The following is a 21,822-nucleotide window of genomic DNA, read 5'->3' on the forward strand; positions in this document are numbered from 1 at the left end:
ATAGGTAAACTCATTACTGATGAGAACATAGACAGATTCAATCTCATAAAGATCAAAATTGGCAACAGATTTTCAGAGCCTAGAAAATACCTTTTAAGCCTATTAGCACTCACTCCTGAGAATGTAAGGCCAGGAAACAATTCCAAAAAAGACAACAGAAAACATGTACTAGGATCAAATTCACATTAGCCCACAATAATGGCAAAAAAAGTGGAAATAACCTAAATATTCAACCCAAGGATGATAGTTAAATTACTTAGTGGGATATTAAGCAATCCTTTAAAATGATAAACAGGAAAATAATATAATAATAAGAAAAAGAGAATTAAGTGATAATAATAAGTAAATGAAGCTGGATGATAAAATTATAGCTAAGCTATAACTGAATCTGCCTGCAATGCGGGAGACCCAGGTTCGATTCCCTGAAGAAGGGAATGGCAACCCACTCCAGTGTTCTTGCCTGGAGAATCCCATGGACAGAGAAGCCTGGCGGACTACAGTCCATGGGATGGCAAACAGACACAGCTGAGCCATTAACCCTTTCACACTCCACTTTCTGGACAAGGAGGTCCTGAAACACAGATTAAGGAATCCAAGTGGTTTCTAAAGGTGGTTTTCACTCAATGGACATCTAGCAATCAGGCATAGGGGTCTTGGTGAGGACAGACTGGGACTGAGGCACAGAAAGTGACCCCTTCATCCAGAACTTGCTTTAAATGTTTCCAGAGATGAGCACCCTGTCCTCTCAGGAACCCCCTGAACTGCACTATCCAATGTGGTAACTACTAGCCTCAGGTGCCCATTTAAATTACCTGAAATTAAATGAAACTTAAAATGTAGTTTCTCAGTTACATTAACCCCAGTGAATAGTGATTACCATACTGAATAGAGCAGATGCAGAACAGTCTCATCACTGCAGAAAGTTCTAGTAAGTGGGCAGCTTTGCGCTTGAGGCTGCACCTGGCAGAAAAGGCATTCTCATAGAGGTACCACACTCACACTCGAGTGTACCAGCTCCAGCCTCAAAAACACGCATTTCTTTTTCTAGGAAGGAGCAAAGGCTTGAGTGCAGAGAGCGGGTAGAAGAACCTTGGGTGGGGACCAGTTGTGAGGTTGCCTAGCAACCTGGCTGGGCAGCAGGCGTGAGGAAAGGCTCGCAGCTGACCTGTCAGAAGAGCAGCCACAGCCAGCGGGTCAGAGCCAAAGAATGGAGCAGTCAAGGCAAGAGGTTTCTGTTTTCCGCGTCCCGCTGCCTGACTCTGGACACGCAGCCAGGCCTGTGTCCAGCGAGGTTCGGGCCGCTGGAGCCAAGGAGGGGCTTGGCCTCTGCCCCACAGTGTGCAGCTGGCTGTCCCTGCCTGCACACACCCAGTCTCTGTGTGGTGACAATGGTCACCAATCGTGGGGAAACCTTCAACTCTTATTAAGGAAGAAGGAAGCTGGGCCCTGGAGGAAACCCGCCACGTGCAAGGGAAGGGCTCAACATCAGCTCGAGCAGGGGCTCCGCGGGCCACGGACAGGATGGGTGGCAGTTGTGGCCTTGGGCTCAGACGCTGCCACCGCCCCTGGCTGGCAGCATGAGTGGGGGGCAGAGTGGAGCCACAGCCCCACAGCCCCGCCTTCCCGAGGCTTGAGTCCTTGGGGGCCAAGATGCCAAAGGGCCTGCTGAGGCCTCCTATGGTCTCTTGAGGCAGGATAAGGGGTGTCCCACCTTAGCCAGCACAGGTCCACGAGATTTGCAAAGCCCTGCTGGCTCCTCCCGTTGAACGGCAAACAGGCCCAGGTCACACAGCTAGGCAGTGGCTGCCGAGACTCCACTCAGGTCTAACCCACTGCCTGCTGCGCTTTCCGCTCCCGAGGACAATCTCCAGGAGCTCCTGCCCAGTGGCGGTGTACACCAGTCCCTCTCCCCAGCTCCCTCGCTGCCTTCCACCGGAGACCTTCTTAGGATGAACCCTCAAAGGCTCCCTGCTACTGACGTGATAAAGCCCAAATTCCCGGGCCTGGCGCCCCTGGCCCTGGTGATCTGCCCCTTCCACGCTTCCAGGACTCCATCGCTCCCCTGCAATCACCTCCTGCGACAGCCAGGACCTGATGCCCCCTACTTCCAGGCCTTTCTTGATGCTCCTTCCTCCATGAGGAGTGCCTTCACCATACCCGTGTTTAACCACTCCACACAGTCTAACTCAACCCCAGCCTGCCCCATGAGAAGTTCCCAGAACCCCAGCTCCCATCCTCTGCTAGAACTTCTTCACACCTTACCAGGGCTCTCATCACAGTTCACCTGGTGCCACAGTCCCTTTTTTTCTTTTATTTTGGGCCTTTGTTGCTGTGCATGGGCTTTCTCTACTTCTGGCGAGTGGGGGCTACTGTCTGGCTGCAGGGCCTCTCACTGCGGGGGCTCCTCTCATTGCAGAGCACAGGCTCATTGCTCTGGGGCCTGTGGGGTCTTCCCGGACCAGGGATCAAACCTGTGTCCCCTGCCCTGGCAGGGGCATTCTTAACCACCACACCACCATGGAAGTCCTCCACAGTCCTCTGTGTTCACAGATTCTCTGACCTGTGAGTCCTGAAAAGCTAACGCCCATCTCTGACTCGTCTTGTCCTATCCCATACAACCTGTTACAGAAGAGCCAGTGGGTGGATGGGAACATGGGTGGTGTGTGTACAAGCAGCTGAGAGAATGGCTGGGCAGATGGTAAGGTGAATGCACAAACAGGAAGGGGGTGAGTGTTAAGGGTGTATGTATAGATGTACAGAATACTGTACTATGGATGGATGGGTGGGTGGGAAAATGGGTAAGAGGGAGAGTGTATGAAAGGATGGGTGTGTGGGAGGATGGATGGACAGGTGGGTGGATGGATGGGAAGATGAGTAAATGGGCTGACGGGCAGATGGACAGACTGACAGATGAATGACAGACTAAGAGGAGGAATCAGTGGATGGGAGAAGAGATGCATGTGAGAGAGGGATAAAGGAATGAAGGTATGTCTAGGGAGTAAACCATCGTCACATCTTCCTTTCTTCCCCAGACACAGAGACTACCCTGTTGCTGGCTTCTACGAACACCAGCCTGTCGGGTGTTACTGCCTTCACCTGGCACTGTGTATTTACGGTTTTTAGTAGCTTAAAACCACGTTTATCTTGTTCACCAATGTATTATTAATAATATTATTAAATTACTGTATCTGGCCAATATGTACTTTAAAATAATGGATGGATGGATGGGTAGATGAATGGATGGGAGGATGAATTGGTGTGTGTATCTCCTTGTAAACAGACAGAAGTAAGGCCCTCCACATAAGAGAAGAAAGGAAAGTGACAAGAAGTCCATTGTCTCCTTAACACACTGAGATTGCTGAATCTAATCTGTTCTCTGGTTTCGGAAGACAGGCCCTCTTTACCTTAGGGGAGGCAAAGCCTTTGACTGGGCCAGGACATACACAGTTAATGAGAGGAAACCACTTCCTGATCAATAATCGCCGGGCCAAGTTTCAGCTCAGTGAGAAACGAAACGACTGAGTTTCAGAACAAGTGACACTTAAGGAGGGCAAAGCTTATGAAGCACAAAAGCAGTGGCATGGCTTCAAAGACGGGCATTTAACCTCTCTCTCCTCGGGGAGGAGGACCCTGGCAAGCCATGCCGGCACAGCAGGGAAATGCTGAGCCCCAGAATCCTTCTGGGCCAGCAAATAGAAAAGTAAAACCCAAACAGCATTGGCCCCAAAGATACCACACCGTGGCCTTGGCCAAAATCCCGCACGACCTGGCCAACTTGGCTGGGGATGTGGGAGCTTTCGGCTCTCAGCTCTTCCAAAGTGCTAGGGAATCCAACCGCACAGACCGGGGACAGGAGCGGGGACCGGTGACCGGGGCTCTGCGTCCTGAGAGTCCTGCTCCCACCTGTCTCAGGCTCCCTCTACTCAGAGGGCGGAGCGCTGAGTCACGGGCAGGGGCAGGCAGCCTGGGGTCATGAGCACAGAGGAAGGAAGCACCTTTATCCAGGCCCTGATGCAAACGGCCGACTCACTGGAAAAGACCCTAATGTTGGGAAAGGTTGAGGGCAGGAGGAAACGGGGGCAACAGAGGATGAGACGATTGGATGGCACCATCGACTCAACAGACATGAGTCTGAGCAAACTCTGGGAGACAGCGAAGGGCCGGGAAGCATGCCGGGCTGCAGTCCATGGGGTCACAAAGAGTTGGACACAACTCAGTGACTGATCAACAACATGCTCCCTGCACCAGACCAGGCACTCTACTCAATCTTCACCACGAGCTGGGAGTCATGTACTCTTATCAACCCTGTTTTCCAGTCAGTCCCAAATCTCAGAGAAGTTGAGACTACCCTGTGTTTTCAATCAACAATCCTTGTGTGCTGTTTTTTTTTAATTATTATTATTCCAAAAGCATTATGTACCTTTTGGCTCTCTGAGCAGCACCATGGCGGTCAATAAGAACAAGTGCCTTATGAAAGGAGGTAAAAAGGGAGCCAAGAAGAAAGTGGCTGACCCATTTTCTAAGACAGACTGCTATGACATGAAAGCACCAGCAATGCTGAATATAAGAAATACTGGGAAAACATGAGTCACGAGAACTCAAGGAAACAAAATCGCACTGACAGCCTCAGGGGTTTGTGTTTTCGGGTTTTTTTTTTAATATTTATCTTTATTTATTTGCCTGTGCTGGGTCTCAGTTGTAGTCTGTGGGATCTAGTTCCCTGATCAGGGACTCCTGGATTGAGAGCATGGAGTCTTAGCTACTGGACCACCAGGGAAGTTCCAAGAGTTGTGTTTTTGAAGTGAGCTTTGCTGATCTGCAGAATCATGAAGTTGCATTTAGAAAATTCAAGGTAACTACTGAGGATGTTCAGAGCAAAAACCTGCCTGACTAATAGCCACGGCATGGATCTTACCCATTACAAAACGTGTTCCATGGTCAAAACATGGTAGACCATGACTGAAGTTCACATTGAGGTCAAGACTACCAGGGGTTATCTGCTTCATCTATTCTGTGCAGGTTTTACTAAAAAACACAACAATCAGATTTGGAAGATCTCCTATGCCCAGCACCAGCAGGTCTGCCAGGTCCATTAGATGATGGGAATCGTGACTCGAGAGGTGCAGGCAAAAGTTGAAAGATGTCATCAACAGATTGATTCCAGACACATTGGAAAAGACACAGAAAAAGCCTGTAAATCTCTTTATCCATTCCATGATGTCTTTGTTAGAAAAGTAAAAATGCTGGAGAACATCAGGTTTGAATTGGGAAAACTCATGGAGCAACCATGGTGAAGGCAAGAGTTCTGGAAAAATCTCCTGGGGGTGAAATAGGTGTTGAAGTTGAACAGGCTGATGGATATGACCCACCAGTCCAAGAATCTGTTTAAAAATCAGACTTTTAATGGTGACAAAACATCTTACCTGTTATTTAAAAAAAAAGAATTATGTACGTGTTAAAGAACATCTTCAAAATATAATGGTACCAAGAAGGAAATCAAACAAGGCATCATCCTAAGATGCTGCCTTCAGCATCTTGGAGCACCTCCTCCCAGGATTCCACTGTACGGATGTACCCACCCCAGCACTTCCCAGCTGTGTGGTCCCAGGGGACTTAGGTGACCACTTTGCCCCTTGTTTCCTACTTGGAACAGCCAAGATGGTCACAGTTCCTGCCTCACAGGCTAATGTGAGCATTCCGTGAGTTAACATGTCAAAGATGCTACAAGCAGAACTCAGTCATAGTGAGCATTCCACAATAATTCACTCATGCTTTTTTTTTCCCTCCCCACAAATGTATTCTTGCATACTTCACAAAAATGGGATTTAACTGTATACACTGATATGTCATTCTCCTTTTTACTTAGCAATATGCCATGAACAGCTGTTCAGATCACAAAGCACTCTTCCACAGCATCCTCTCCAACTACTGCAGTCTGAATGGTGGGTCCACTGTGGATCTAACCAATCCCCTGTCATTGGACTGTCTATCCTGGTCACGTGTGCTGTGTTCAAAAGCCTGAGATGGGATCTACAGATAGCCAGACAGGTCTCCAAACAGCAGGGCCACTGCACCCCTCCCAGGTCACACAGGCAGGGACCCTGGAGAGGTCTGAGACGGGAGGCCAAGCCTGGGTCAGTTCTGCTGAGTCCTGGCTGGGTGCCCTTGGGGACTGGTCTAGTAAGATTACAGGTGTAAAGATACTTTGGTCCTGCTTGTGAGAGGGACTGTATTCTCCCCATTTTCCAGAAGGAAAAGAAGCTGAGGCTCAGAGAGACAGCATCACTAGCCCAAGTCACACAGAGAAGACAGCAGCCTCGCTGCGACTCGCAGGGTGAAGAGCGTCACCAAGTCCGGAGCCTCCGAGGAAGGCTCCTGCAGGAGGCACGGGGTGATTCAGGGGTCTTCCGAAGTACACCTTGCTGGCCCCGGCAGTCGGTCCTGCATACAGCCTGGAGACTCAGGACAAGTGACAGAGGCCGGCAGTGGGCCCTGGGGTCCAGATTCCCCGTGAACAGAAGCGCAGCACTCGCCGCTCCTCAGCCCCAGCTGTCAGCTCGACGTGGGGGCTGGGGGTGCTGAGGGCACCCGAGGGAAAAGAGGGCTCAAGAGAGATCCAGGCCTCCCCAGCCTGGCAGCAGGGCCGACCAAGAGGCAAACCAAAGGTAGAAAGAACCTCAAGGCCCGATAGAGAGGCATGCCAGCTCCGTCAGGGTCATTCCTCAGGGTGACAAAGCCAGCTTTGTGGGAACCGCCTCAGAGGGCCAAGAATCGGGCCTGGGAGGCCAGACACGCCAGGCCAGAGCTTTCCAGGAAGGAGGGCGAAGGGCAGCAAGGCGCCGGTGCTGGCTTCTCCCTCCCGGGCGTGACTGCTGCTCTTCCAGACATGGCCTTGGCTATGCTGGGCCAGCGGGCGGGCACAGAGCTCGCCGGGCAGCAGACTTCCAGAAGGGAGACAGTAAAGAGCCTCTTTACTGAATCACGTTCATCCTCACAGCCCAGCGGCAGGGGAAAGAGTCCGCCTGCCGATGCAGGGGACATGGGTTCAAGCCCTGGTCCGGGAAGATCCCACATGCCACATGGCAACCAAGCCCACACTCCACAAGTGCCCAGCCTGTGCTCCAGAGCCCACACGTCACAGCTCCTGAAGCCCGCACCCCCGAGAGCCTGGTTCCACGAGAGACGTCGCCTCAGTGAGCACCCGGGGCAGAGCAGCTGGGAGGAGCCCCCACGCTCTGCAACGAGAGGGAAGCCCACAGAGCAACGCAGACCCAGCACAGCCAAAAACCAACAAATAATAAAACTGCTTAAACAATAACAACCCGTAGTACATTTCAGGCTGATTCCTGAGCCTTGACGCAGCAGCATCTACCCAGGAGCAGCTTCCAGCATGACAGACCAGGGGAGCTGGACCAGGGGCCTAAGGGACTCTGCCTTTGTTGATCCTCAGAAAGCTGGGCCAAGCAATCAGGTCAACCCGCAGAGAATCACAGTGACAACGGTCCCATCGCCTCCTCCTCCTCCACGCGGGGCACCGTGTCGGGGCTGGCCACACATCTCCATCTTCACAAACTCTCTGAGGGAAGCACTACTTTGATCCTCATTTTACAGCTCAAGATACTGAGCCTCAGAGAGGCGAGGTGACTTTCCCAAGGTCATACAGCACACAGCCAGGGAAGCCAGGAGAAAGATCAGAACTGATTTCAGGGCCGGCACCCATCACACAGTTCTGGCTGGGGCGGGCAGAGAGCTAGGCCTGGCATTTACTATTCATCACTCACTCATGCAGCAGTTATTAACTCAGTATCTACCACGCATCTATTATCCACGAAAGATGGATTGATTACTCCCTGGTCTCCAGGACTTTACATCCTCCAAAGAAAGAAAATAAACAAGGTGACAGACAAGAGAATCCCAGTCTGTGATAGGGGCTCTGAAGGAACTCAGCAGGGAGCTGTCACTGTGGTTGGGAGGGACCAGGGGAGCTGAGACCCACAGGGTGAGAAGCAGCCAGCGGTGCAGCCATAGAAGAGTGGCCGGCAGCAGGACCAGCCAGTGCAAAGGCCCTGAGGCAGAGAAGGCTGCGCTGCCTTCAGCTCCTCTCAGCGGCCCCATCTTCCCTTAGACGGGAGGTTGCCTAATGCTAAGCCTTCAGTCACTCCACGCCCTCCACCCTTAGGGCCTGAATTCTGATTCTGGTACAGCCTGTTATTAAAGAGAAAAAAAAGCTATAGGAGAAGGAAGAAAAAAAATGTAGTAAAGGAGAAAGCAGAAAGAAAGGGGAAGAGAAAGAAGAGTGCATGCGTGGAGGGCGGGAGGAGGGGTGGGAGGGGGCAGCGCTGAGAGGCCCTCCCGCCCGCCCACCGGAGTGCTCAGCGCCCTCGGATCCTGGGGCACCAGCAGCCCACCCCCGCCAGGGCCCCAGGAGCACCCAGCTTCCCCCGACGCCACCCTCTTCCCCTGCCACTTCCTCTGCTGGCCCTGCCCGTGACCATCACCACTTCCTCCGCGTGAGAGGCCACCACCGCCGTCCTGGGGCTCAGATCCAGAGGAGGCTGAGGCAGGCCTGAAGAAGGGCCCACTCCTGGGCTCACACGTGTCAGCGTCACCAGAACTACCACGGCGAAGGCACCCTGGACCCTCTCCTCCCGATAAGCCCCCTTGTCTCCCCCTCCAAGCTGTACTGCAGAAAAGGCACAGGCTTCTGGCCAGAGGTATCTGGGTTTAAGTCCCAGCTTGGCCACAGAAGAGCTCTGTGATGCTGAGCAGGTCACACTGTCCCTCTCTGGGCCTCTGCTTCATCAGGTGAAGATACTGACTCCTGCCTTTCACAGGTCTAGTGGACTGTGAGAATAGTCTACTAGAGTCTAGTAGAATAAATGATAGACAGACAAGAAGGGAGGGGGACATCCCTGGCAGTCCATGGTTAAGATTCTGCTTCCATTACAGGGGGCATGGGTTTGATCCCTGGTCAGGGAACCAGGATCCTGTAATGACACGTAGCAGGGTCAAAAGAAAAAATCAACTCCCCACTCATTTATCTTGCTTACATGCTAATGGCCAACACCCACATGAGGTTTTCCAGCGTTCCAGACTAAGTGGTTTACATGGGGTGAAGTGAAGTCGCTCAGTCGTGTCCGACTCTTTGCGACCCCATGAACTGTAGCCTACCAGGATCCTCAGTCCATGGGATTCTCCAGGCAAGAATACTGGAGTGGGTTGCCATTTCCTTCTCCAGGGGATCTTCCCAACCCAGGGATCGAACCCGGGTCTCCCGCATTGTAGGCAGACGCTTTACCATCTGAGCTACCAGGGAAGCCCCTTACGTGGGTTATTTCAGACAAAAAACCCTATGATGTAGCTAAAGAAACCAAGGCATAGGTCAGTACTTTTCTCCAGGACCATACAACCTGCAAAGCAGAGGGCCGGGCTTTAACTCCAGGACCATACCCAAGTGCCCAGACCACTTCTGGTCCCTGGCAAACACGAGCTGCCCTTCCCATCTCACTCTCTCTGCTCTCTCCTGACCCAGCTCTCTAGAACCCTCCATGCCTCCTGCCCACATCTCCTTCTTGGGTCGGTCTCCATCCATTAGTCACTTCCCTCCCTGGGCTCTGACCTGGGCTCCAACCACTGCTCTGGCCTTCCCTCCCACATGCCTACCTACCCCTGGCTCCAGTCACCAGGCCATGGCACTCTGGCCCAGGCTCCACTCATCAATGGTCACCTTGGCCTTGGGCAGCCAGGACATCTGGATCTGGCATCCCCCAATTGTGCAGGCCAAGCACTCCCCATCCAGTAACTATCCAAAGATCACTCTCCTCTAACACTACACGAGGCTGATCTCAGGACCGGGTCAGACCCTGGCAAGCCGGGGCAGGGGGGACAGTAACCATGATATACACACTCCTCAACATGCCATTCAAGGCTCTCTTGACTTGGCCCCCACACACTATTCTAGACCTGGCCCGCACTGGCCAGCTCCCCAAAGCCAAGCCCAGCTCCCAAATAATCCATTGACCACTGGACGTGAGGAGGCAAATGAAATACGTACAGTGGATCGGGGGGAGGGCACACAGCGGTAGAAGACAGTAGAAGCCAGATATAAGCTGCCCAGTACCGAGCTAAGGTCACTACTGAGCATCTGAACCACAGCTGGACCACAGCAAGATGCACTGTAAATGCCAAATACACACTGATTTTAAAGACTTTGCATGTAATGAGAACTTTAAATATCTCTTTCTCTGTTGATTACATGCTGAAATGATAGTACTTTGGAATATATACTGGGATAACCAAAATATACTATTAAAAACTCACTTCTGGTATTTTTCCTTGTTCGAGTGACCATACTAGAACACTTTTTAAGTTGTGTACGCAGCTCCTGTTACATTCCCCTTGGACATTCTCCTCACTTCCAGCAGACAGGACCCTGCATGAGTGCATGCCGGGCCATATCAGCGTATCTGATCTTCCCAAAGACAGGGATCGGGACTTTTATGTGGAAACTCATGATTTCAAAATGCTGGCAGTCACTTCAAATTTGGTTCAGCCACCATGCGAGTCACACAAACCAGTCCACAAGCCCTACCACGCTCAAGGGCCACCCGGGGACAGCCTGAGACTTCACTGCCTGGCCTCACTCCTGGCCTGGGATTCCTTCCCTCTGTCTGTCTGTCCTGTCCCCACCCCCCACCCCCACCCTGCCCAGTGGAACCTGTCCCCTCTCACCACCAGTCCCATCATGGTCCCGATACAACGCTCTTGCCGGGGCAGAACCTTCCTTTCCTCCCCCATGTGGCCTTGAAAGCATCAGGTTTGAGAGGTAGCTGGCTCATCCCATGTGCCTAACGAGCTACTGACCTGATTCTCCCAGCTGCTCAGTGGGATGAGCACTGGTCTCAGCCCCACCAAACACATGGGGAAACTGAGGCAAGTCACTCACCTGACTTCATACAGTGGCTAAGTAGGGCAGCCAGGATTCAAAGTCAGGTCTGCCTGGCTGCGAGGCCCAAGTCTTATATCACACACCGGAGACGTGACAGACACAGGTGAGCATGGCTGCCTGCTGAACTGAATCGAGGCACATTTTTTTGTAGGAGGCAGCGGTGCTCCACAGGAGCGATCTTGCCCCCCAGGGGACATGTGGCCTCATCCAGAGACATTTTTGGCTGTCTCAACTGGGGGGGGCGGGGAGGTGCTGGCAGGGGTAGAAACCAGAGATACTGCTAACATCCTATGACACACAGGCGGCCCCCAGAACAAAGGAGGAGCTGCCCCAAAGTCAACAGTGCCAAGGTGGGAGGCCTGGTGTAACGAACAAGCCTTTAACACTGAAGTCCTTCTGCTTGCCCTCAGCTTAGCTGAAGTAACTGGCCGGGACCTTCTCTGTTTCACAGCAAGAGCATCAGCAATAATGAACCATCTTCCTTTTCTGCCCACTTCCTGGGTGGGGATCAGGTGCTGAATGTACTACAGCTTTCCAAGTATCCTGTCCTTCAGATCATCACCTCTGTTTTACAGATAAGAGTCTGGAGGCTCAGAAGCAGGAGTAACTTGTTTGGAGATGCAACCCAGATCTTCCCAAGCCCCCCCACTGCATCCTTTAACCTTCCTGATCCACGCCCTTGGCAGCAGCTTGGCCTGGGAGTGACCCATCCCGGGCTCTTTTCTGGTGGCAGCCCCTGCAGGGGGGCACAGATTCGATCCCTGGTCAGGGAACTAGAATCCCTCATGCTATGCACCAGGGTCAAAAAAAACAGGGTGGGGGGAGTCAACTCTCCACTCATTTATCTTATTTACATGCTAATGGTTAACACCCAAGCAAGCTTTTCCAGCATCCTGGACCAAGTGGTTTACACAGATTATTTCAGACCCAACAACAGAGACACCCCTCTAGTCCGGGTAACTTCAGGAAGCCAGGGGACACTGGGTGGAGGTGAAGGCTGGCTGTGCAGTTTAATTGCTTAGCTGCTCTAGACCCAGACGGTGTGAGGTCAATGCAAAATCTGCCACTTCAGACCCCGTGGGCAGGCGACATCCCCAGGAAGCTCAGGTCACCTTGGTTTTCGGACCCAGCCAGGAACCCACTCACAATAGCAAGGACTTGTGTTTAAAAACACTAGGCTGAGCGGAAGTAAGGTTACAGCCTGGGGGCAGAGCTCTTTCCGGAGACGAAGGGGAGGTGCACGGGATGGGGATGGGGGGACCTGGGCAGCCCCCGGAGGAAGCGGAAACCCAGGCTTTAAACTCAGGCGGAGTCGAGGTGAAAGGAGCTGCCAGGCTGGGGAGGGCGGGAGCCTGGGCTTTGTCTGAACTGGGCGGCGGGGCAGGATGTGGCCCCAGGGTCAACAATGGCTCTCTGAGCAGGAGGGCACCTGAGGCCCCCACCCGGAGGGCAGCCGCCGCCAAGGCCCCAGCTTCCCAAAGGACTCGGGGAATGGCCCTCGTAAGGGCGAGGGCGCAAAGGGGCCACTAGGAACTTATCTCATTTTCTTTTCAAAATCATGCTCAAAGAAGTATCACTCCTTCCACGGAATAATTCCCTTCCAGGAGTCTAGCCTAAAGGATGATTTAAAATATACGTCAGCTTTGCTATAATGCTTACTTTTTAAAAATGTCAGTTTTGTTCCAATACCACTGATGTATCAGGGAACAATTGTATCAAAATGCTAAATTCACATCTGCTTATGTGTTGCCTGCCAGAAACACTAGGTAAGCGCAGAAAACTTCACCCAAGTGACCCAACGCAACCGAACACACACGTGGCACGGGCCCCTCAAACGTCTGTCCGCACCTCTGAGACACACCCATCCCACACAGGAGTCCAACTTGCCATCTAATTTCAGAGCGCAGAGTCTTGGCCACTGAACCACCATGGAAATCCCCATAATTCTATATTTCTTATCCACAAAACTTGTATAAAACTCTGCCACTTGTTTGTTTAGGCAATCTTTATTTCTTCTAATTTGTTGATGAAGTTTTTAAGTATTGTGCCCTTATCCCCATTTGCTCACAAGGCCTCTGACTTTTATTGACTGATTTTGCACAGTTTAGAGATTTTTAGGAAGGCATATTTACATTACAGCAGAACTGACTGTATCGTGTAAAGCGTTTAGCACAGCACCTGGCACATGATAAGCACTTATATCAATTTAACTTGTTAACAGTAAAAATAAAAATTTACGAGGGGATTACTTAAATATCCAAAAAGATTAAGATCATGGGGGCACTGACCTATCCCAGAAAGTATGTATGAAGCATTTAGAATAACACAGGAAGAGGTTTTAGGAATGAAAGATGGCATAAAACACTGTAGCTTTGTAAATTACAACCTTGCATTTTAAACAAATTTTTTTTTTCTCCATAAAAATCAATTATGGGCTTCCCTGGTAGCTCAGCTGGTAAAGGAGACCCCAGTTCGAATCCTGGGTTGAGAAGCTGCTGCTAAGCTGCTAAGTCACTTCAGTTGTGTCCAACTCTGTGTGACCCCATAGATGGCAGCCCACCAGGCTCCCCTGTCCCTGGGATTCTCCAGGCAAGAACACGAGTGGGTTGCCATTTCCTTCTCCAATGCATGACAGTGAAAATTGAAAGTGAAGTCGCTCAGTCGTGTCCGACTCTTAGCGACCCCATGGACCGAGCCTACCAGGCTCCTCCATCCATGGGATTTTCCAGGCAAGAGTACTGGAGTGGGGTGCCATGGCCTTCTCCATGGGTTGGGAAGATTCGCTGGAAAAGGGATAGGCTACTCACTCCAGTATTCTTGGGCTTTCCTGGTGGTTCAGCTGGTAAAGAATCCACCTGCAATGTGGGAGACCTGGGTTCAATCTCTGGATTGGGAAGATCACCTGGAGAAAGGAACGGCTACCCACACCAGTATTCTGGCCTAGAGAATCCTATGGACTGTAATAGTATGTCCATATTTAAATAAATTTTTTTCTCCATAAAAATCAATTAAGTCTGGAAGGAAATCCACACCAGTATTCTGGCCTAGAGAATTCCATGGACTGTAATAATATGTCCATATTTAAATAAATTTTTTCCTCCATAAAAATCAATTAAGTCTGGAAAGAAATATATCAAAATGTTAACAGCAATTGATGGGACTTAGGGTAATGTTTTTCTTTTTAACTAAAAAAAATTTGTACTGTACTCCTAAGTTTGCAAAATCATAAAACTTCTGAAAGCTCAAAGACAACATAAGATGACAACTAAAGCAGTCTTCAGGAAGCAGAAAAAAAATCTCAGCCTGTTAACCCAACCCTTCAGGTCCGCAGGCTCCCTGCCTCTGTTCAGCATTTAAGGGCCTGCTTCATCCCCAGCTATGAGAGTGGGCACACCTGCTAGAGGCAGATTTTTCCATTCAACACCACACCGAACACGTCCCTTTCCATCCTGTCTTCAGAATAAAGATTATTTCCAAGGGCAAGAGTTTTTAAACTATATAGCCTATAGTTTGTATCTAATAATAAACTAGAAACTATTTCCCTCTGAAATCCATTTGAAATCGCTTAAGAAGTAGGTGAGAGTGAACTTGACTTCGCACAAAATCAATCTTACATACCTCTTTCACCAGAGATAAACTGGCGGCTTACCAGGGAGAAAAGGGAAAAAGAGGCTCCATAGCAGCACTGGTGGTAAAGAACCCACCTGCTAATGCGGGAGACGTAAGAGCTGTGGGTTCAGTCCCTGGGTCGGGAAGATCCCCTGGAGGAGGGCATCGGCAACCTACTCCAGCATTCTTGCCCGGAGAATCCCATGGACAGAGGAGCCTAGAGGGCTACCGTCTATGAGATCACAAAGAGTCGGACACAACTGAGCAACTTAGCACGCACGCACGCACACCTTGACTGCTAATGCTTAGGCTTTGAGCCTCAACAACACCCAACAGGAAATCTATAATTGGCATCCTCTTCTGGCAAGTCTTTGACAAATTGGGATTCTCGTGACTTACTTTTTTTAATATTTATTTTATTTATTTGACTGTATCCGGTCTTACTTGCAGCACACAGGACCTTAGATCTTAGTTGGGGCATGTGGAATCTAGTTCCCTGACCAAGGAATGAATCTGGACCCCCTGCATTGGGAACGTGGAATTCTAGCCACTGGACCACTAGGGAAGTCCCTCTCATGACTTCTCACCTCAGGAAGGCCATCACCAACTAGGCTGCCAGGAGAAAAACGTGCCAGTTCTAGGACAGGAAGAGGAGACGCTGCTGGCTGTCACTTGCCCAGTTCACAGCCAACTGCTTACCAAGGCACCGTGTCAAAGTAGAAGTTCTGCTCCGAGATAAAAAACCTAGATGGGACCTCTGTCCTTTGCTGCTGAGATGGCCATGCCAGGGGACAATGAAGTAGGGAGGAGTTACAGCCCCTGAACAGAATCTTTACTGAAGCAATACCTGCTTCATCCGTAAGGGGCTGAGTAAACAGCACTTCTCCAGGGCAGGAGATAGGGGTCACAGAGATCTCTGATCTAAGACAGATCTTCTGAAGCTGTAACTAAGTCCAGAGCCTTGGTTCTAGTCCATTCCTTTCCTTGGGACCCAGGGTTCCTGCACATAACATGGGGATGGATTGAATCGAACAGTCACACAGTAAGGCCAGGTGGGGAACCTAATAAACTGTCCAGGTGTATCAGCCATCACACAGTTCTCCTGGTTTAGCTTTGCCTTCTCTTAATTAGGAGAAAACCAAGGGTTCAGAGGTGGTGGGGGTGGGGAGCTAGGGTGCAGTCAGCTCACAGCTTTGAGCACTACACTCGCTTTTAAAAGGGTCCACGTGAAAAAAATAAAAAGGGTCCACGTGTTCTGGAGAAACAGCAGACAAAATAACTTGTGAATCAGATGGGCTCCTCTGTATGGAACTTTCAGAGCAGTAGGGGAGTTTTACCCAGCTAAAGCAGGCGGAAATGACAATCGAAACTGACAAGGGGAAATCTTACCAGCCTAAAAGTAAAGTTCTGCATTTAGATTTGAAAGAAAATGAACCATATGAAGCCAGGACTCCTTAGGGTACAGGGACAAGACTAACTGAAAGCCAACCCTGAACAGAACAAACATCTGCGAGAGCCAACAGCATGCGCTGGAAACACCAACTGAACCTTTTGGAGAAAGTGGGGGACACGGTGAGCTGACCAAGGGTGCAGCTGCCCTGACGGTGGTCAGAGCACATCTGGTAGCAGGCTGTGTCTGGGGGAGGCCAGGACTTCCCTGGGGTGTCGGGGGTGGGGGGCGCGCAAGACTGAGGACAGTTTTCTGATGCCTAGAGGGAATAAGGAGCTTTGAGAAGGGTAAAGAAAAGACTGCCATTGTAGACTGTGCTGGCTGCCCTCGCCCACACGCAGAGCCCCGGGGGCAGAGAAGCGCAAGTGGAACAGCTGAGAGCCACGGGAGTGAGTGTCGCAGCCTCTCCAACCACAGAACCTTTGCTCCAGTGGGGGTTCCACCCTGTAACAGGAAGTGCCTGCTTAGAGGGGAGGTGGTAACAAAACAGACACCGGGATGGGCCGCGGTCGCTCAAATTGCCTCCAGCCCCTTTCTCAAAGTGCTTAGCTATCACCTGGGGATCTGTTAAAATGCAGACCCTACTTGATTAGGTCTAGAGTGGGGCCTCAGATCCTGCATTTCTAATAAGCTCCCAGGTGATGCTAATGCCACTGCTCCAGGGACTACAATTCAGCTCACCACCTCTTTCAGGTCAAAAAGAGCAAGTCTTGACCAGGAGGGCTGAGAGAAGCCCTGTCTGTGGTCCAAGCTCCTGAAAGGGAAGTCCTGGGGTCAGAGGGGTCCACATGCTCAAGGAACCCCACGGAAGGTGACGGTGGCTCAGGAGCGGGGCGTCCTCCTGGAGAACATGTGGGTTTCTCTGAGTAAAGGGTTTCCTGGGAGGAAGATCAGGGAAGGGTGGTGTAAAGCCCTAAGTGTTTTTTGGGTCCCCAGTACGACTCAGCAACACAGAATTTCTTCTCAGGACCAAGAACCAGACAATGCCAAAGCAAACGTGTCTAGAATTAATCAGCTCTGCCCCACCCACCCCTCCACAAAAGCTCTCTGGCCTCCTATTCCTCTAGGGGAAAGGTGACTACAGACTGGGAGACTCCCCAGCAGTGACTCATCCACATACTCAAATCTGACCCCCGAAGCGCAGGATTTCCAGAGGCCCTAACCTCCGGCTCTGCCGGCCCCAGCCTCCATTTCCAAGCCTGACCTCTCACTCCGAAACCCCCTACCCCCACGCCCGGTCTCTCCGTTTCTGGCTCATCTTCAGGTGTGTCCCTAATTTCATCGGACCCAACGCTTCACGCGGCCCAGTTGCTCTGTGCCCATCGCCTCGGCACCCTCACAGCCTCTGGGTGGACTCCCCTAAAAAGTACGCCTGGTCTCGGACGCTAAAGTTCTATAAGCGCCCCTTTGTCTCCCCCTGCGGCGCCGAGAGCCGTGCAGGGCGCACAGGAAGTGCTCGGAAAAAGCCTGGGGGCAGCCGCCGTGCCGTCGGGGGCGCCGCGAATGAGCCGGGCTGAGTGAGGGTACCCCTCGCCCCCGGCAGAGAAGAAGGGTCCCCGGGACGGGAGCCCGGGACTCCGAGCTCAGGACCGGGCAGCCCCTCCGCGCTCTCCCGAGGCGCGGCCGACACTGACCAGGGCCAGTGCCCCTCCCTTCCGGAGCGGCTCCACGCGCCCCGAGTCCCCCACTCAGAGCCCTCACCTTGTAAACCTTGCCGAAGGCACCGTCGCCCAGCTCGCCCACGATCTCCCACACCTCGTTGGGATCCAGGTCCCGGCGGACATGCTCATATTCGCGGGACTTTCTCTTCTCGAAGGTAGACAGGCGCAGGATGCGGCGGAAATTGGCGAAAGCCATGGCTGGGGGCACGCGAGCCGGGGGGCGAGGTGGCGCCGGCTCCCGCGACCGCGAGGCGGAGGGGCTGGAGGGCAGCGCGGCGCTCGGCCCTTCCCCGCAGCCCGACCCGGGTCAAGTGCGCCCGGGGCAGCTCGCGGCTGGAGCACCCGGAACCGCGCAGGCAGCCGCGGTCCCCGCCCCTGCTCGGTCCCGTCCCGGGGCCGCCTCCCGGTGTCGGCCCCGCTCGCGCCGCGCCCCCCGCCCAGCCGGCCAGCCTCGGGAGGCGTTCCGGGGACCCGGCTCCACCTGCCGCTCCCCGGCAACACCCGGAGACCCCCTAATTGGCTACGGGCGCTCCCCGGCTCCGCCCGTCGCCGCAGGGCACTCTGGAAACTGTAGTCCCCCGCGCGCCGCACGCCCGCAAGCAACCGACTAGGCTTTGGAGAGTTTAGGGGGACCCTTCGGCGAGAGCGTCCCGAGTCTGGGAGGCCCCCAGACTCTCGTGGCTCCCAGTATTTCTGCCGGAGCGAAAGGGGAACCAAACTGGCTATTTACGAGCGCCCACTGATTGTTGTCCAAAGACCAAGAGGGCAACCCGACATTAATCATTGAATCCGCTCTGTAACTTCCCCGCAAAGCTGCTCTGCCCCCGCCCACTTTTCAGGTGGGGGCGCCGGGCGGGCGAGGCACCAGCCCCCCCGCTACACATCCTGTTGGCTGCGCCGGTTTGGTTTCCTCGGGGCGGTGCTGCCTCCTAGCGCGGGAGATGCCGGGTCCTTGCGGCAGTGGTCAGTCCTGGAGACCCAGGCTCCCCGGCTCGTTTCCCACCTCCCAGGGGCTCTGCCCACCGAGATCCACCAACCCGGCCAGGATTACAGGGCTAGGAGAAAGAGCTCCTTGCCGACCTACTATCACATGCATCAGGATGGGTCTTCAGATATATTTACATATTAAGTAAAAACTTTCTTATTTTTCATTTCCCAATTGTAAAAAATAAGCAGGGAGGTCTGGCGTGCTGCTGTCCTTGGGGATGCAAAGAGTTGGACACGACCGGGCAACTAAACAACAACATACATAGAATTAAGTCTTCTTTGACTTAAGACCATCATTCTCGATCCTGCCCATTTTTTATTTGCGCTGTTAACTGTGTCTCTAGGGCAATTACACTTATATATCTAAGTGGGTTCCAAACGGTGGGCAGCGTATAAAGCTTATTATGGTAACTCTCCCTCATAAACAAATAGAGCCCCAGCGAATGTCACACTCCAACAGTTTCCGTCCCTACGGAGAAAATTCATGTTGAGGTGTTTTTACCACTCCGGAGCAGCAGGCAAACACCAATTTGGAAAGACAGCTGCAGAAGCCTGGGGTGCTGGTAAAGGGTGCCCTGAGCAAAGACTGCCAAGCACTTGGAAATGTCTCCACTGCTTAGTGGGTGGTTGCGACTGTAGAAAGTCTTCATCACCAGGAGACAGCGCAACACTGGGCTCTCAGCAAGTAAACCCACAAATAAACCTCCCAGAACAAGCCAGAAGGCAGGTCCTTCATTGTTTCAGTCCACCTGACCAACTCTCGGAAGCAGGTGGGAGGACAGTGGGGAGGCTCTCCCACTGGGAGGAAGGGGCTCTGACTTAGGTCAGTCTAGGGGGTCTGGGAGTCGGAGGCCCAGGTTATCCCCAGGTCCAGCCAAGCCACAAGGACTCTGTGAAAGCTCCAGAAAAAAATGAAATGAGAAACAAAAATGGAGAGCTTCACTCAAAAATATTATAAGTGAAAGAAACCAGACACAAAAGACCACACTTGATATGATTCCATTTATAAGAAATGTCTAGAAAAGGCAAATCCATGGGGACAGAAAGCAGATTAATGGACTAAACTGAAATGGACATGAGTCTTTTTGGAGTGATGAAAATATTCTAAAACTGGATTATGGTGATGATGTAATAACTTGGTAGATTTAGTAAAAATCACTTAATTGTACACTTGAAATGGGTGTACTTTATATAAATACTTTAGGAAGATAGAAAAAGGAAATATTTCATTTTTCTAAGATGAGTTTTACTACAACTAAGTAGAGATAGTAAAAGAAAATTGTAGACTACTTTCCCTAGGTAATAGATGGATTTAAAAAGATACTAGCAGGAGGGGACACATGTATGCCTATGGCTGATTCATGCTGATGTATGGCAAAACCCATCACAATATTGTAAAGTAATTATCCTCCAATTAAAATAAATAAAAATATACTAGCAAGATGAAACCCAAGGTGAATAAAAACACCATTACTAAGAAAAGTTTTATCCAGGAATAAAAGAATGGTTCTATCCAGAAACAAAAGCTATTAAAGGAAGACACTGTGTTGACAAAGACAATTGCATAGTCTCAGTAGTCACAGAAAAAGCATTTGGCTGTTTTCTTAGGTTGGATTTTCCCAGAGACAAGGATCTGAATACAAACAGTTTATTTGGGAGGTGATGTTGAAGCCCGTAAAGAGAGCTGATTACTGCTATGGCAAACGGGGCTTAACCCACTTGGGTGTTCTGGGGATCAGGATACAGCATACTGCAGACTCAGCCTAAGAGTCAAGGAAACGGGAATTTTTCTCTAAGCCTCTCTGTCCTTGACCAAGGGCTGCTCCCTGGGCCAGCGCTGCTAGCTTGCCAGGCTTGAAAGCCCAGAGCACATCTCTTAAGTTGAGACATGTCACGGCACTTTGTACAGCGTCTGCTATAAAATCCTCATATTTCTTATTTCTTCTCCTTTTTCCTATAGCATTTGCTAGAATCTTTCTTTAGCAAATGATTTTACTGTTATGTTAAACAGTAACAGTGAAAATAGGAATCCTTGTCTTGGTCCAGTATTTAATGGAAAAGGGTTTAAAGTTTCTCCTTTAAGTATGATATTTATGAAAGACTGTGGCAAAAGATCTTCATACGTATGTGCTCAGTCACTTCAGTTCTGTCTGATTCTTTGCGACCCCATGGAACTGTAGCCCACCAGGCTCCTCTGTCCATGGGATTCTCCAGACAAGAGTACTGGAGTGGGTTGCCATGCCTCCTCCAGGGGATCTTCCTGACCCAGGGAGCAAACCCGCATCTCCTGCATTGCAGGCAGACTCTTTACCCACTGAGCCACCTTCCTGCTATTTCTAATTTGCTAATAACTTTTTCTTATAGCTGTAGAACTTTATCATATTTTTTTCTCATTTACCATATAAGTTAATCTTATGATTAATTACATGAGTTTTCTCATCCAGCCTACAGTCATGGTAAATTTCACTGGTTAAATACTCTTGCATTCTCAGAGAATATTTTATCTTCCTCTAGAAAGGCTAAGTAACACAAGCCCAAGGTCACACAGCTAGCCAGTGGCAGAGCTTGGATTTGAACCTAAGTAGTCTGATGCCAAAGTCTCTGCATCTGTTTGTGTTAACTGCTATGTTCAGTTGCCTCTTGGCCATAATGTATATTTACACATATACCATTGACTTTGAAGGGCAAATTTTACACTTAGGATTTTTATGTCTATGTGCACAAACCAAATGCACCTATACTTTTCTTGTTGTCTCTATCTGGTTTTAAAATCAGAACATTTATTATTCTTTTTTTAAAATTTTACGGACCAGTTTAAGATAGGAATTATCTATCTGTTCATTGTAAGTTCAGTACAAAATATGGTTTTAAATTCGCAAAGCTCTAATTCTTAATTAGAGTTGGAGTATGTCTTCACAAGTTTGTTAGATGTTTGCATTTCAGGTTCTTTGTTGGTTCATATTGCTGGTCCATATTCTTTGCCCATTTTCCTGTTAGATTTCCTTTCTCATTTTTTGACTGTAAGATTTAGAAAAAAATAGTTTCTTACTGAGTTTAGACAGTGCAGATGTCCTTCCAATTTATCATACACCTGTTAACTTTCCAATGACTTTTGTTGAGCAAGAATGCTTAATACTGACATAATTGAATTTTTTGTCTTAAAAAAA

At 50.6% G+C, this 21,822-nt stretch overlaps 1 protein-coding gene and 1 pseudogene across 1 annotated transcript in view; one reads left to right on the forward strand and one right to left on the reverse strand.

The window, feature by feature from the left end:
- Nucleotides 1-18,008, reverse strand: part of STK10 (serine/threonine kinase 10) — a 122,719-nt gene extending 104,711 nt beyond the window's left edge. The window contains exon 1 of the mRNA XM_061129457.1: nucleotides 17,709-18,008. Coding sequence (XP_060985440.1) covers nucleotides 17,709-17,864 — 156 coding nt within the window. The 5' untranslated portion in view covers nucleotides 17,865-18,008. The remainder of the gene's footprint in view (nucleotides 1-17,708) is intronic.
- LOC133046575 (small ribosomal subunit protein eS1-like) lies at nucleotides 4,444-5,842 on the forward strand (annotated as a pseudogene).
- Nucleotides 18,009-21,822: the final 3,814 nt, after the last annotated feature.

The sequence above is a fragment of the Dama dama genome, chromosome 25, assembly GCF_033118175.1.
Source record: "Dama dama isolate Ldn47 chromosome 25, ASM3311817v1, whole genome shotgun sequence".
NCBI lineage: Eukaryota > Metazoa > Chordata > Mammalia > Artiodactyla > Cervidae > Dama > Dama dama.